The sequence below is a fragment of the Pollicipes pollicipes genome, unplaced genomic scaffold (genome assembly GCF_011947565.3).
Source record: "Pollicipes pollicipes isolate AB1234 unplaced genomic scaffold, Ppol_2.1 Scaffold_3087;HRSCAF=3621_pilon_pilon_pilon, whole genome shotgun sequence".
NCBI lineage: Eukaryota > Metazoa > Arthropoda > Thecostraca > Pollicipedomorpha > Pollicipedidae > Pollicipes > Pollicipes pollicipes.
This window is the reverse complement of record NW_023596225.1, coordinates 3,663,769-3,679,679: the sequence shown is the minus strand read 5'-3', so window position 1 is coordinate 3,679,679 and position 15,911 is coordinate 3,663,769. Positions and strand designations below refer to the sequence as shown.

Sequence of the window (15,911 nt, the reverse complement as noted above, 5' to 3'; positions counted from 1 at the left end):
GCACTCTGGTCAGGTGGGGCGCGCCCGGCACCGGCCGCCGCTCGGCTCGCTGCCGGCCGGGTCAGGTCGGCTCCGAACACGTCACGACCGGAACCGCCGCAGCAGCAGCAGACACACCACGCCTAGAGTGGCGTTCGCGCCTGTCAGGGACGGCGCGCCGGGTCAGCAGCGCTGCACCCTCCTCTGCTTGCCCGCCGGCGCCCGAGCCACGTCGGGCACCCATACACGGTAGAACAGCGCATGATTTGACAGGCGTTAATCCGCAGTTACAGACGCAAGCTCCGGGCAATGCGTCGGAGGTATTACCGGCGTCCAAGACAGACCAGATGGCGACCATAACTTAAAAACTAGGTAAATGGTGAGGGGTTGGCCAGTCAAATGATAATAGTCTAAAATTAACAGCATGTAAGAGCGCGCTGCATTACCGTCGACCACATAGGTAACCATCATGCAGCTGCCAGTGCAGCGCACGTTAACCGCGGCCGTGGTGTCATTCCATCGAGGCAGGAGCCCGGGCCCCAGCTTACCGGTGATCTTTTGTCACAACTGCTCGTCCTCCTCGGTGACCGTGGCGGCGATCTCGGTCCGGCACATCGGGCACTGCTCCAGCTGGACGGCGCATATCGCGCAGAAGCCCCTGTCGGCCGGAGAGAGCCCCCGGTCAGCGGCTGGCACGGGGCACCGGCGGCACGCCGCTCCACAGCGCCACACAGCGGCTACACACCGCGCAGCCACACAGCGGCCTACACACCGCGCCGCCACACAGCGGCCGCACACCGCGCCGCCACACAGCGGCCGCACACGGCACGCACCGCACCGCCACACAGCGGCCGCACACAGCACGCACCGCCAGACAGCGGGTCGGTGACACGCACGATCCCGAGCAGACAGCTCCGTTACCGACGCAGCGCCCGCCTCGGAGCTGCGAGAGTGACGACGGTAACGGTCACGATTTCAGGAGCACCGGGCACGATTGGCCTTCCTCAGCACGCCCTCCCGGAGTACTAGTGGTGACCCTCCACTCAGCCGCCATCCTTCCAGCCCACAGAAATTCGGTTCGCACCTAAATCACTCCACTCTGATCCGAGTGGATCTGGCCTTACCGAACTGATCTTGCCTTGCCTTGCCTAATTTGACTAATCGGGCATTGCCCCATACAAAGCGATCACTGTCTAACGTCACTTTCGCCCTTCCGGCCGTGCTCGCTCCGCCCGTGGTGGTCCGGGGGCGCCGCCGTCTCGGCCGGAGATCCGGCGCCGGCCGTGCTCGCTCCGCCTGTGGTGGTCCGGGGGCGCCGCCGTCCCGGCCGGAGATCCGGCGCCGGCCGTGCTCGCTCCGCCCGTGGTGGTCCGGGGGCGCCGCCGTCTCGGCCGGAGATCCGGCGCCGGCCGTGCCCGCTCCGCCCGTGGTGGTCCGGGGCGCCGCCGTCTCGGCCGGAGATCCGGCGCCGGACGCCATCTCTCGGCGATCGGAGACGAATGAGCGCCATCAGCGCGTCCAGACGCGCGCCGGCACGCGGCTTCCGGACCGCACGCTCGGCCCAGCCAGCTGAGGGGTGGCTGTCCAACGGGCATGCCGACAGCGCGAGCCCAGTGGGCTGGAGGCGGGACGGGGGGGGGGGGGGGGCACGGTGCGAACAGAGCGGCTGACACGAGTGGGCTGGGGGAAGGGGAGGGGCGCTCTGAGAATCGTGTGACAACCAGCTGTGGCTCGGCTTAATGAGCGGCTGCCCGCATCGGCGAGTTGTCCTGCGACACCAACACCGCACGACGGCTCCTGGACGGGCGAGGCCAGTCGGCGCCGCGATCGCCGCAGAGGACGCCGATGACGCGAGGTGACGTCGCAGCAGCGTTCAGGACGACCGCCGACTCCGACCGGGGTTTTACGAGCGACCCGAGCCATCGCCGGTCCGCCGGCGGCGTGCTCCCACCGCGAAGACGAGTGGGCAGACGGACTTTAATGCGACGACGTGGAAGATGGAGCACAAATCAAGACGGATACAGGGAGAGCGATGCAACTGTATATCGCCGATGTCGCAGCGGCATCAGCCATGTACCGTGAACAGTCACCAACCACAGCAGCTCTCACAATCATCTGCGTACCACGTCGCCCACTGGACGACAAACTGACCGGAGAGGGAAAGGCCGCTGGCTCTGCACGCCGGCCGGACCCCAGCCGACGCGGTCCAGCGGGGAACTCCCACGCCGAGCGGTGATAGGTCACCGCTGCGGCGCAGCTCGCCGGGAGGGGGACGCGCCAAAGCAGATGGATACACCACGGCGCCTGGCAGACGCTCCGGCGACCGGACAGCGTCTCCGGCGGCTGGCCGCTACACAGCTGGGCAGCGACGGCTGCTCTGGAGGCGTCTCCCCGTCCTTTCGCTGACGCGGCGACGGTGTGAGGCCGGCCCAGCCGGCGTCCTCAGCTGACAGCGCCTCCCGCTGGCGCCGCGGCCAGCCTCCGGTCACCACGTCAGTACGCCCGCCCGCGCCGCCGTCTGGCCAGTGTGCCGACCGCCCGGTGTCCGCGGAAAGCCTTCCGGCGGGCCGTGCGGAGCCGCACCTCATCCACCCCGCCGCCGCCGTCCGGAGTGGACTGGTGCTCGCCTGTGAACGGCCGGAGTGGACTGTCGCTCACCTGTGACTGGCCGGAGTGGCCTGACGCTCACCCGTGGCCGGCCGGAGTGGACCCGCGCTCACCTGTGACCGGCCGGAGTGGACCGGTCGGAGTGAACTGACGCTCACCTGTGAACGGCCGGATTGGACCGGTCGGAGTGAACTGACGCTCACCTGTGGCCGGCCGGAGTGGGCCCGCGCTCACCTGTGACCGGCCGGAGTGGACCGGCACTCACCTGTGACGGGTCTGAGTGGACTGGCGCTCACCCGTGACCGGCCGGAGTGGGCCCGCGCTCACCTGTGACGGGTCTGAGTGGACCTGCGCTCATCTGTGACCGGCCGGAGTGGGCCCGCGCTCACCTGTGACGGGTCTGAGTAGACTGGCGCTCACCTGTGACCGGCCGGAGTGGACCCGCGCTCACCTGTGACGGGTCTGAGTGGACCTGCGCTCACCTGTGACCGGCCGGAGTGGGCCCGCGCTCACCTGTGACGGGTCTGAGTGGACCGGCGCTCACCTGTGACCGCACGGCTTCAGCGATATGCTGGCTGGATTGTCGAAGCACAGCGTGCATGCGTCCTCCTTGACGCTCATCTGCCGCAGCTTGTTGAGCCGGATCTGCCTGAGGAGCGGCCCAGCCAGCACAGTCAGGCAGCCGGTCCCGGTGCTCCGCCACCAGGCGCCAGATGAGATTCAAATCAACGTCAGTGCCATAATCTCCTGAACCAGCTTCAAACGCAGTCAGTGGTGCTGACCGCACAGGCCGTGGTACGCCGGGGAGCACGCGCACTGGCACCCAAAGTAATTCATGGTCGTCTGGACGTTGGCGTAAACTGACAGACAAAACAATGGGAAATACCGAATTTCATCTAGGCACAAAGCTCAGAGCGGCTTCTTCACAACCAACACCATAAAACCTTCCTATACTTTAACCATTTCATATAAGCGACGGCATGTTAACATCCAGACCAGCGCAAATAACCAAGGCAGTTGACGCCCCCCCCCCCCCCCCAAAAAAAACAAACTCGATAGCAATTCCTCCTGCCATTCTGGAGAGACAAAGGCATGCCAGCGATCTACTCGTTCCACTCCAGCAAACGCTGCGGCCCCGCGGCGGCAGCCAAGCGATGACGCCTCCACCTGGGGTTCACCGCCGGCCGGGGCGAGGCCGCCCCGCCAGCGCCACGAGTGCGACCAGCCCGGCTCCTCCCTGACCCCAGCGCCAACTAACCGCGGCACGCCGCCGGTCGGGACGAGGCCGCCCCGCCAGCACCACGAGCGCGGTCAGCCCGGCTCCTCCCAGCCCCAGCGCCGACTAACTGCGGCACGCCGCCGGTCGGGACGAGGCCGCCCCGCCAGCACCACGAGCGCGGTCAGCCCGGCTCCTCCCAGCCCCAGCGCCGACTAACTGCGGCACGCCGCCGGTCGGGACGAGGCCGCCCCGCCAGCGTCACGAGTGCGACCAGCCCGGCTCCTCGCAGCCCCAGCGCCGACTAACTGCGGCACGCCGCCGGTCGGGACGAGGCCGCCCCTCCAGCGTCACGAGTGCGACCAGCCCGGCTCGTCCCGGCCCCAGCGCCGACTAACCGCGGCACACTGTCGGCCGGGGCGAGGCCGCCCCTCCAGCGCCACGAACGCGGTCAGCCCGGCTCGTCCCGGCCCCAGCGCCGACTAACCGCGGCAGCACGATCCGTTCCTCCTCCGACAGCGAGCCGAACTCGTTGAACGTGCGGAAGGCCGTGTCGGTCGGCGGGTGGACGAACGGGTCGCGGCCGAAATTGAAGCGGCACTGCTGGAACGACATGAAGCTGGCCGCCGCGAAGAAGCCCGTCCTGCAGCATAGACCGCCAACTTGGCGTCAGCGGCCGCGCGCAGCCGCCGGCAGCACACGGAGCACACGCGCCAACCGGCACCGCCAGGTGCAACCACACAAACGGCGCGACATGGCCATCTTCACAGGACGGCACGTGCGCAGAATAATGCAGATCCCGCACCGGTCCAGAGCAACGGGCTGCTTTACAAACCTGCGTGCTCAACGCACGCGAAAACGGGCAAACACCTCTCTCCCTGTTACCCATAATCCATACCTGCTCCGACTTCATTAAAGAACAAACAGCGCCCGCCTAACGTCGCTGCAGCACTGCCTCACGACCGCCGAGACGGCTGACCCTCCCCCCCCCGCGCTCCGATCCGCTCGGCCCAGGCACTGACGTCACGCTACTGAAGAGGTCCTTGATGGGCGGCAGCGGGTCGCCGTTGAGCGAGAAGACGCAGCGGGCGCCGTCCACGTCGAGCAGCGCGCCCAGCACGTCACCGGGCCGCCAGCAGCGGATGCGTGTGGCTGCGCGCCTGCGCGTTGTGCCACAGCAGCTGGCGGCAGCCGTCGTACGCCAGGCTGTTGTCGTCGTCGCCGATGCCGTAGCCCTCCTGGCGGACGGGCGGGCCGTGAGCGCGAGGCCACTCACGGGGTGGTCACGGGTATCCGCCACACCGCGGCGACAATGTCAGCCGCTCCAGACAGGGCCCACGCCAACAAGGGACTGGCAATAGGGAAAGGCAGAGTAAGTGGACCACCCCGAGACGGGTGCCGGTGGCTTGATAGCACAATCATTCCATCAGAACAGGTTGAGAAAGAACGGCAGTTGGCGACCGAACATGGACATTCAGTGGCAGTCAGCTTCATTTTTCACGTCAGCGCGACGCACCAGTCGGAGCGTTCGCGGCATGGATCAGCTCTCTCGTGCGGAGCTGTTGCGCCGACATCTTTTAACACGGGCAGAAAGTACACCACATGCCCAAAACACCAGCTCAGAGAACGGTCATTCTGCATTACATTCACCAACTGTCCCTGTTCTGCCCGTAAACAGACGGGCGGCCGCCTGGACACGGCACCCCCAGAAGCGGAGCAGCGAGCCGTTGGGCCGCCCAGCGGCTCGGCGTCTGCCGCGGCTACTGACGTAGTTGAGGAAGCGGCTGTTCTTGGTGGCCCAGCCGATCTGCATCACGCCGCTGGTGACCACCGTGACCTCGTAGTACCAGCAGCCCTCGCTCACCGGGAACGTACAGCGCACGCTCTCGAACGACGAGGCGTCACAGCGCGCCTGCGAGACGACGGCATGGGGCCAGGCGGGGTCAGATCAGCAGACGACAGCCCGGGGTCAGACGAGGTCAGGTCAGCAGACGACGGCCCGGGGTCAGGTCAGCAGATGACGGCCCGAGGTCAGGCGGCGTAAGGGATTATGGTGGCGCACCGAGGCAACCGTATTGCCCCCCCCCCCCCACACACACACACGGAGGTGGACCACAGAGTGATGAGAGCACAGCACCGCAGTGGCGCGCGCCGCCCAGTCACCCGCTGACCGAACACGGCCGCGAGCCGCCGACGTGTGCCAGCGATGGCGCACTAGCCATCCGGCCGACACCCCAGCTGCCCACACCCCGTGACGTCACCAGCCGGGCCGCGTCAGACGTGCCAGCGCAGCCCGCCACGGCAGGCCTCCCGCTGTCGCACCGACTCGCCAGCGGAGCGCGCGGGACGCCCGGAGGCGGGTTCGGTCGCGCTCTGAGACGCGGGCCGCCAGAGGTATGCTATCTGAAGGGCGGCCACCGCGCTCACCTGCAGACCGTCCGGCGATATCTCCCAGAGCGCGCGGGACGCCCGGAGGCGGGTTCGGTTGCGCTCTGAGACGCGGACCGCCAGAGGTATGCTATCTGAGGGGCGGCCACCGCGCTCACCTGCAGACCGTCCGGCGATATCTCCCGGAGCGCGCGGGACGCCCGGAGGCGGGTTCGGTCGCGCTCTGAGACGCGGACCGCCAGAGGTATGCTATCTGAAGGGCGGCCACCGCGCTCACCTGTAGACCGTCCGGCGATATCTTCAGGTACTCGGACGTGTCGTTGCTGTTGAGCATGACATTCAGGTTGGTGAAGTCCTGGCCTTCGTAGGTGAACGGGCGGCCCTCGACGACGACTGAGGACAGACCAAGGTGACAGTGGAAACGGACGTCGCGTCGCCGGTTACGGCAGCAGTCTGCGGTGCATTCCCAGCCATACCTGAACACAGCTACATTAACGTCGGAAGGACACAGAAGATCACGACATACCCAGCCTGCGTGCACGTTCGACACGTATCGAGCAACGGATGAAGCCCCAACCCAGCTCCGGCGCGTCACGAGCGAGCAGGTCTCGTTCTAGCGCACAGCCCACCCCAGCCGGCGCGGGGTAGGCACCGACACGGCAGGGCGCGCGGCCCCTGCGCACACCCGGCGGCTCTACATCTGCGCACTCCGGGTCAGCGTCGCGCAGAGGCGAGGACTCCGCGCGACGACCCGCGCCTGTCAACGCCAACGGGGGGCGGTGCGACCAGCGCAGGTGGGACGCGACGGAGCGCGCCCAGGCCGACCGGACAGGCCCTAAGCCAGCGCTCAGACTTGTCCCCGAGGCCCCGACGAGCGGGACTCGTGGCGCTGCGAGCCGGGCGGGCCGAGGCCCTGGCGAGCGGGGCTCGTGGCGCTGCGAGCCGAGGCCCTGGCGAGCGGGACTCATGCCGCTGCGAGCCGAGCGAGCCGAGGCCCCGACGAGCGGGCCTCACGGCGCTGCGAGCCGAGGCCCTGGCGAGCGGGACTCATGCCGCTGCGAGCCGAGCGAGCCGAGGCCCCGACGAGCGGGCTCATGGCGCTGCGAGCCGAGCGAGCCGAGGCCTCGGCGAGCGGGCTCATGGCGCTGCGAGCCGAGCGAGTCGAGGCCCCGGCGAGCGGGGCTCATGGCGCTGCGAGCCGAGCGAGCCGAGGTCCCTGCCGAGCGGGGCTCCTGCCGCTGCGAGCCGACGAGGGGCGGACGGGCCATACGCCGCAGGTCTAGTGTGACGTCACACGCTGCCGCGACAGCTGGTGGCCCCCCGCTTGTGGATCCGAGATATTTCTGGCCGAAGAAGTCGGTGACATAATGTTCTGTTACCTAGTGCGCTCCATCCAACTTTGTCAGGTGTACTTTCCACAATGCTTGACAAAATTAGCACAGGCGCAAAGTAAATTACTATACCTGAGGAGCTAGCGCGGCTAATGATGAACTGTAAATCTTCCAATGGCTCAACCCTCCAACTTCAATGGAATTATGACACGATTGGGGGCCACCAAAATATTGTTTCGTACTTCAATATCGTAAGTGTGAACAGATTGTACGCCTAACCGCCAGCGAATGAACCCAAAGCATGCCTATATAGCGTATCCCATCTTACCATATATGTACGGTCCGACAGTCTACTTAAGCTGTCGCATGCGTATCTTTAGAAATCGTTGCGTTCTCGCCGCTGCGAGAAACCTTAAATAAATGTAACGCTTCAGCCTGCAAGACACGGGAACGCCGCGCGACATCTCGCCACCATCGCCGCCAAACAGCTGTGCTGGCCGGTGCACCGAGGATCGGGCTCTAGAAACGACCAAATTGTCGTGTCATCTCATCGCTCCTGCAGCCATGATTCGGCCTGAAAGCAAAAAGCGCTGGTGCCGCCATAACTACCTGAAACTAGATCATAGAAAAATCGCTCCATTCAAAATAAAAAACTTCCCAACTCGGTCGAGGCAAGTTGTTGAGTTCGGAGATAGAGGACAGGCAGACCGAAGACAGCCGCGGCACCCAGGATCTGACTCTGGCCCCGGTCTGGGTCTGGGTCCTGGTCGTGGTCCTGGTCCTGGTCCTGGTCCTGGTCCCGGTCCAGGTCCCGGTCCTGGTCCTGGTCCCGGTCCAGGCTCCCGTCCCGGTCCCAGCCCCGGTCCCGGTCCCGGCTCCGGCTCCGGCTCCGGCTCCGGCTCCGGCTCCGGCTTCGGCTTCGGCTTCGGCTTCGGCTTCAGCTTCAACTTCGACTCCGGCTGCGGCTGCAGCTTCGGCTGCGGCCCCGGTCCCAGCCCCGACCTCAAACCCGACCCCGGCCCCGGCCCCGGCCCCGGCTCCGGCTCCGGCTCCGGCTCCGGCTCCGGATCCGGCTCCGGCTCCGGCTCCGGCTCCGGCTCCAGCATCGGCACCGTGTCCGGCACCGGCACCGGCACCGGCACCGGCACCGGCACCGGCACCGGCACCGGCACCGTCTCCGGCTCCGGCTCCGGCTCCAGCCGCGATCGTCGTGCCCAGCCGGACTAGCCACCATCCGGCGGCGGCGCGCGCCGACAGGCCCGCCAGTCGGAGCCGACAGGTGTCCCACAGCCGAGGCGACATACCACACCAGGCTGACATACACAGGGGCACAGAGGTCCCGGCCAGGTTACTGGCGGAACATTACGTCGGCCCGAGGCGCCGACTTTACAGCGGCTGCTTAAACACACAGCGCAGAGCAGCGCAGCGAGCACGGGATATTTCACCGCAGAACAGCGCAATATTGCGTCCGACTCCCGGGCCGGGTGACGGGCGGTACTCACAGAGGTTGTCGAGGCACCACTGGGCGCAGAAGCCGACCTGCTGGTACTCGTAGTCGGCGTGCGTGACCCAGGCCTCGAGCCGCAGCAGCGGGTTGGGTTCGAGCGCCGCCACGCGCTGCTTGATCGTCAGCTTGTTCTCGCCTGTCGAGGGAGTTGGCCCATGTATGCGAGGAGGAGGAGACGGTGGTGATGCGACTGGGCAAGAGCGCTGGCGGATCTTGGGGGAGGAACCGTACCGTGTCCATGTTAAGGTAAATTACGGGGCGACGAAACACGGCTCAGCCAACGGATGGCATTGGCGTGGAGATGCGGGAAGCCTTCAACAATGCAATTATCCATAATATAAAGATAATTCTTAAAACTAACCATAGCAATTGGCGAATGTAAAGAGTTTTTCCTCTGCAGCAGTTATAGCAAAACAAAAGACACGAGAATGAAGTGAATAAAAAAATTAACGAAAATGAAAAGCGACACATTCTTCCGGCAAACGTACCAGACGGACTGACATGAAAATGCATGCATATTCATTATTCTCTGCTCCAATCGAATTATAACATCCAATAATCACTTAGAATTTAACACAGTACACCAAATTCGCGAACAGCTCCCATGAACAGCTTCTTTTGCGATGTTCTAATACCATTTCCGTGTTTTACATGGTCGCACACGCCGCGAAGTTCTCACGGGTGTCAACAGAAACTAGTGCACGACAAAAATGATAACTATGACATCATTCGAGACGTTCGCAATCTAACAAGCCCCTGTAACAGTGCTTGACCATTGCTGATTGCTGGCGCGTTCGCGCCGGTTCCGGTCCCCGGGGCTGGAGCGCCGGGGTCACTCACTGGTCTGGGCGAACTTCTCCAGCGCGATCAGCGAGAACAGGATGACAGTGGGCGAGTGCTCCAGCCTCTGTGGAGGGACGTGCGGGGTCAGAACGGCCCTGAGCCGCCCAGTGCCTGGCCGACACACCGCGCCGTCGGACGACCGGCGGACCGCGGCGGGAGGCGGCAGACAACCTCACAACACGCCCACACGGAGAGGGCGCGCCCGGCCGGCACACCACGCCGTCGGACGATCGGCGGACCGCGGCGGGACGGCGGCAGACGGCCCCACAACACGCCCACACGGGCAGGGCGCGCCCGGCCGGCACACCACGCCGTCGGACGACCGGCGGACCGCGGCGGGACGGCGGCAGACGGCCCCACAACACGCCCACACGGGGAGGGCGCCGGTGGGAGAGGCACAGGCGGCACAGCAGGGCCACCTGAACTCCGCTGGTGTACGGTGGTTCAGAAGGCCGACGGAGGCCTTAGAGCAGAACCCTGGTATCCGCAGAAACAGGACAGCCAGCTGACAATCACAGCGGACGCCACGCGATATGCGCGAGGAGGCTGCCCATCACCACGAAGAAACCCTTCGTGGAGCCCGCACAGGTAAACTTCTGATCTAATACTATCACACTACCAATGAGATGGCCACAGCAAGGGAGGCTGCCGGAGAGAGAAAGGCGCAAAGGAGAAAACTCTCGACATTGCGGGGCCATAAAACAAAACCGCCGCCACCAGGCCGTAACGAATCCAGCGAAGACGCATTGAGGACACATTGGTCCTTTACACCCGAATGACAGTCATAAAGTGAAATACGACCGGCACGCCGAGTGACAATTTTCCAGACCTCCTCTAGCCGGCAGCCTGCCAAGCCTCCGAGTCGCGGGCAACTTGGCGCGTTCCGCCGGGCTCGAGGGGAGAGCCCCAGTGGCGGACGAGCTGCTATGTAGTTAAGTAGTTAAGACACGCGTGTAGTTAAGACACGCGTCGGCTACCAGCGTTCCCGGCGCGCAAGGGGAGCGGAGCTCGATCGTGGGGCGCCGCTGTGCGGATGTGGTACAGACCGCGACAGGACACTGGCTTTCCAGCCACCGGTATGCATATTGCCTACACACCACAACACGCCATATTACAACGGACAGGTGCTATCAAGAACATGCTCATCAATCGCTTGCGCAACCAAGTGCACCTTCAAGCGATTTGTGTTTGTACACCCTGCACTGGCATGTGGATGTACAATTCATGCACACCCTGCAGTACGTGTGTATGCCATTGGGGCTTTACGATGCATTCAGCTGCTAGGGCTATAAGGCGTCGCCTGCCTCTCACCCTGGCAGGAAGGGGGGGAGGGGGGGGGGCATCGCGGGGAATCGAACCCCGTACCTCTGGTACCCTGCAGTGTCAACAGGACATATTAGGACCACGGAGGACCCGACCCCGTGCCGCCTGGCATCATCACACGCCATCTGGCAACGGCGCCGACTCTGGGCTGCATGACCAAGCGCAGCGGCACACACCGCCGACAACACGATCCCGCCGGCACGACAGCTCAGCTGGCAGCGACAGGCTGCAGACCCCGCAATCCAACCGACACCGTACGTCAGCTGGCAGCGGCACAGCCCTCGAACCGCGCCGACCGGCGCGAGCACGGCGCGGCGGCCGGCACCAGTACACACCAGGATGTCGAGCAGGAAGGCGAGCGTGTCGTCGGTGAGCAGTACCATGGAGTTGGGGCCGGCCATCTTCTCCGCCAGGCAGCCGAACACCACGCACACGTTGCGCAGCAGCACCGGCTTCTTCTTGTTGTCCTCCACGTACTGGGCGGACAGCTTGAGCTGGGCCGCCAGCCGCACCACCAGGTCCTGCCGGGTCCGCCACAGCCCTGCATCAACGGCGCTCACGGGGCGGGGCGAGGCACAGGCACCACTGCACAAGTGGTCTGGCGCGCTGGCGTCAGCGTGGGTGATGACAGCTACCAGCAACAGGAAATTATTGCTGCCTACGATAGTGAATACAGTGTGAGTGTTGCTACAATGTCCGAATGTCATCACGATGAGGTGAAAATGAAAAAAATCGCCAACGCTTGCAGAAAACGTTATTTTGCGCAACAGCCACATATTCTGATCAGCCCATCCAATCAAGAACCAACCAAATGCGTTCTCGGAGGACCAGTCAAACCGATCCTGGTGGGCAGCATGACCTACTTGGTGGTCCACGCGCGCCGTGACCTATCGTGACTGTCAGCGAGCCCCTGTGACCTACCTTGGTGGGCAACATGACCTACTTGGTGGTCCACGCGCGCCGTGACCTATCGTGAATGTCAGCGAGCCCCGTGACCTACCTTGGTGGGCAGCATGACCTACTTGGTGGTCCACGCGCGCCGTGACCTATCGTGACTGTCAGCGAGCCCCGTGACCTACCTTGGTGGGCAGCATGACCTACTTGGTGGTCTACGCGCGCCGTGACCTATCGTGACTGTCAGCGAGCCCCGTGACCTACCTTGGTGGGCAGCATGACCTACTTGGTGGTCCACGCGCGCCGTGACATATCGTGACTGTCAGCGAGCCCCTGTGACCTACCTTGGTGGGCAGCGGGCAGTCGTCCAGCAGCAGCAGGATGACGGCTGGCCCGAGCGGGTCCGACAGCGGAATGACGTTCACCATGGAGAGCACCACGGTCAGCCAGCCGTCCTCCTTGTCGGCGATCATGTGCAGCGCGATCATGGAGCGCGGCGGGTCTTGGTCGCTGCCATCCAACGAACCGGTCAGCGCGCACACAGGCGGCGGCGCGCACGCTCTGGTCAGCGACCACCACCAGAAGCCGGCGGTGCAGCTGGTATTGTCACGAGGACACATTCTTAGTCATCACCGACAGCTAGGGGCAGTCTGAATCTTCAGGTTATGCAATGGATGAAACAGCGGCCAGAGGCGTGGCCAACGGTCGCGGACTCACATATCCACCAGGGTGCGGACGTTCTCCAGTGTCTCGAGGACCAGCTTGTCGACCAGCGCCGGCGAGCGCACGAAGATGTCGCAGTCGAGGTAGTGGCGGTCGCCGCCGTCATGCGCGGCGCCGTTGCCCTCCAGGCGGCCCCGCGAGCCGTCCTCGTCGGCCGGCGCCGCCAGACAGGCGCACAGGCAGCCCCCCATGGCCGCTGCCCTGCCGGCGCAGATGACACGGTCAGGTCCGGCAGACAGCACGCGGCCAGAATCGAACTCCGCTCAGGGATGATGGTGATGTGTTTCCAATAAGATCTGCATGATGGCTTTTCACTTTGGCATGCCATTGGAGACAGAAAGATGCAGTGGATAGTCAAAGAACAATCATGTCACCTGCTTGTGAACACGCACGCGCATGAGCGGAGTTAGCAGCATGTTGCGTACGTTTGAGTTCCGTTGACCAATTGGATGGCCCTGAACGGTCCATGTTCCGTCCAAACGCGTAACTTGTTAAATGTTACAAACATGCAGAATTTTCATACCAAACTGAAGACATCTGTAGTAGCCGTTTGATCTGAAGCGCAGAGCAGCAAGCAGGAATTTCGGCAGAATTAGCGAAGGTTTCCAAAGAACTCCTCTTTACAATGTGTGGTAGTATTAAGGACGAATCGCATACAGCTTGCTGGCAGAAACATAATCATCGGCCGTTTCGAACACTGATGTCATCCGTCAACGAGTGGGTGTGTCGGAGTCACAGAATCGATGGACGCGACAATGTGAGGACTCCGAATCACAGGCAAGACAAGATCGAACTGCCAGGTTGACATCGGCGCCGCGCTCGTGAATGAATTGTTCGTCACTGCAGGGTTATTGTTAAAAACGCTGTCGTGAAATGACCCAGTCATGATCGTCTGAACTGCGCTCATGGCTTGCCGATCATAAGGTTGCATTTGGGATCACACATCATTCATGAGATATTCTACAAGCATGCCAGTTTCTAGTGAGTAGTGTCCATATGTGTAAGCAAATGACAGGTACAGATAACCAAAATGATGTTCAAATAACCCATTATCCACACTGGCAACTCATACAGCCCTTACAACCAACATTGCTGGTTGCAGGAGAAGGATGTAGAGGTAAAGAAATGCTCTGATATAATGCCCAATCACTGCACCCAAGCATATTTTTAGACATTGGCCATTATCAGAGTACAAGTTTTCTTTCTTTACACTGTTCATTCATGCAGACAAAAGGAAACTTTGTTCACCAGGTGATCATGGCCAATGCCCAAAAGTGAAGCAACAAATAGGTACAATCTGAATTTGTGCCTGACTTTAGTTTGTGATCCTTTAGTTATTCCAGCCATCAACTGGTTTAAAAGAAGTGCTTCAGCATAAGCAAAACACCATCACAAAAATTACTACCCTAAATGACACCATATATCTACAATTCCTGGCTCCTGTAGCCTGTTAAGATCCTGGTGCATGACATTGACTAATGGCACTGTTCCTGACCACACTAATGCAGAGTTCTGTCTAATCAAAATTCCTCACATGTCCATCATATGAATATGTATGACAATACTGATCTGAGATGGTGGCATGCCCAAAATGAGCACATCAATAAAACTGGAGTACAGCTTTACAAGTGGTATCTATGATAATAATCCTTGACATACAAATATTCTTGTATCCTATAAAAGCACACAAGCAATGCAAATGAGCTGTGGATATGGTGTGCATCCAGTCTATGCCCAGAGACCTGTGGTATGCAAAAGCTGACTACATAGCAGTGATTCAACCTCATTTACAAACATTGACCCTGGCATGCTTTGGTCCAATTTGGCTTTGGTTTTGGTTCAGCAGTACAAGCCTTCATGGTTATTGGTAACACAATGTGTGCATTATACTCATGTGATAGTACAGCTTTATATGAACACAACTAAATAACACCCCATTTTGTTATAGTAGTAATAATTCATCAACAGTCATAAGTCAACAGGCCTGCATCATTAGCTGATGAATGCTTACAGCAGAACCATGTTATGGAAATTTGGCATACAAACAGCAGTGCCCCATTTTCAATGTTTGACAATTCACATTTTTCTTGCTTTTGTCCAAGAACATGTCAAAACCAGCTTTCAGTAGTTCCTTAATATCCCACATATGTGATAATCAATCTATCACCACTGTGGGATCACCATATTCAAATTATATTGTTATAGGTCTTTTGTCAGTTGCTGCCATACTTGAGAGCTCTGCTTGAAGTGACAACACCTTTAAGTACATCACTATTTCAATGGCAATGTCAAAACTAACACATTGTGAAAGCAAGCCTTGTAAACACCTAGCAAAAGTGACACACTGTGCAAATGTAAAGAGCATATCCATAACTTGTGATTTTAACATAAAAATGGTTGCAATGAAATTTCTGCTGTACCAGCAATACCATAACATAATGACATATAATGCTTGTCCTGTACTTTTCACCATGCACATACTCATTTTTCTCAAGATAATGTAAAATAATTATAATGGAAAATAATTCAGAACCTGCTTTTTTGGAATTGTCACACACACTCTCTGCCTTCTTGCAGCATGTTAATGCCAGGTAGAACCAACACTGGCTATTGCCATCAAGGCATGTTGGTCACTTCCAAAAATAACTAGCCATGACAATAAAACACATCATGAAATGCTATGCAACACTACACAGTGCAACCATCAAACAACAGTTGTCAATACAAACATAGATGTGCACACAGAAAAATATAATACTTGTCATACTAATCCTATAACCTTTCAGGGCAACATTGAATCAAGGATCAGGTATATCATATCCCAGTGCTTCCATACAGCAGCTTCATCAGTGCAACTGCTGGTGAAAAACCATTGTGATCACACTTATCAAGATGCTCAAGACCATAGTATTTACCCTGACCAAGTTTGCTTGATTGGTGCTGGCTATATGAAGCATGATACTATCTTTTGGTTGTGAAGGGGAGATCTATATTGCAAGAATTGTTGGTGTGCATTACAAACAGGCGTCTCATATCATTGGTTCTCCAAATATAGTAAAGCCCAGCCCACCTCACAACCACAGTGATCTCCTTCAGCCTG

General features: G+C 60.5%; 1 protein-coding gene across 1 annotated transcript in view; it reads right to left on the bottom strand.

Moving 5' to 3' along the window:
• Window positions 1–15,911, bottom strand: part of LOC119090247 (RING finger and SPRY domain-containing protein 1-like) — a 16,850-nt gene continuing 939 nt past the window's right edge. Inside the window, 13 exon segments of the mRNA XM_037213031.1 lie at window positions 1–140; window positions 528–637; window positions 3,131–3,235; window positions 4,290–4,445; window positions 4,825–4,946; window positions 4,948–5,040; window positions 5,571–5,714; window positions 6,468–6,583; window positions 9,024–9,164; window positions 9,869–9,935; window positions 11,530–11,715; window positions 12,433–12,598; window positions 12,806–13,012. Of these exon segments, the coding sequence (XP_037068926.1) occupies window positions 541–637; window positions 3,131–3,235; window positions 4,290–4,445; window positions 4,825–4,946; window positions 4,948–5,040; window positions 5,571–5,714; window positions 6,468–6,583; window positions 9,024–9,164; window positions 9,869–9,935; window positions 11,530–11,715; window positions 12,433–12,598; window positions 12,806–13,002 (1,590 nt within the window). The 5' untranslated portion in view covers window positions 13,003–13,012 and the 3' untranslated portion in view covers window positions 1–140; window positions 528–540.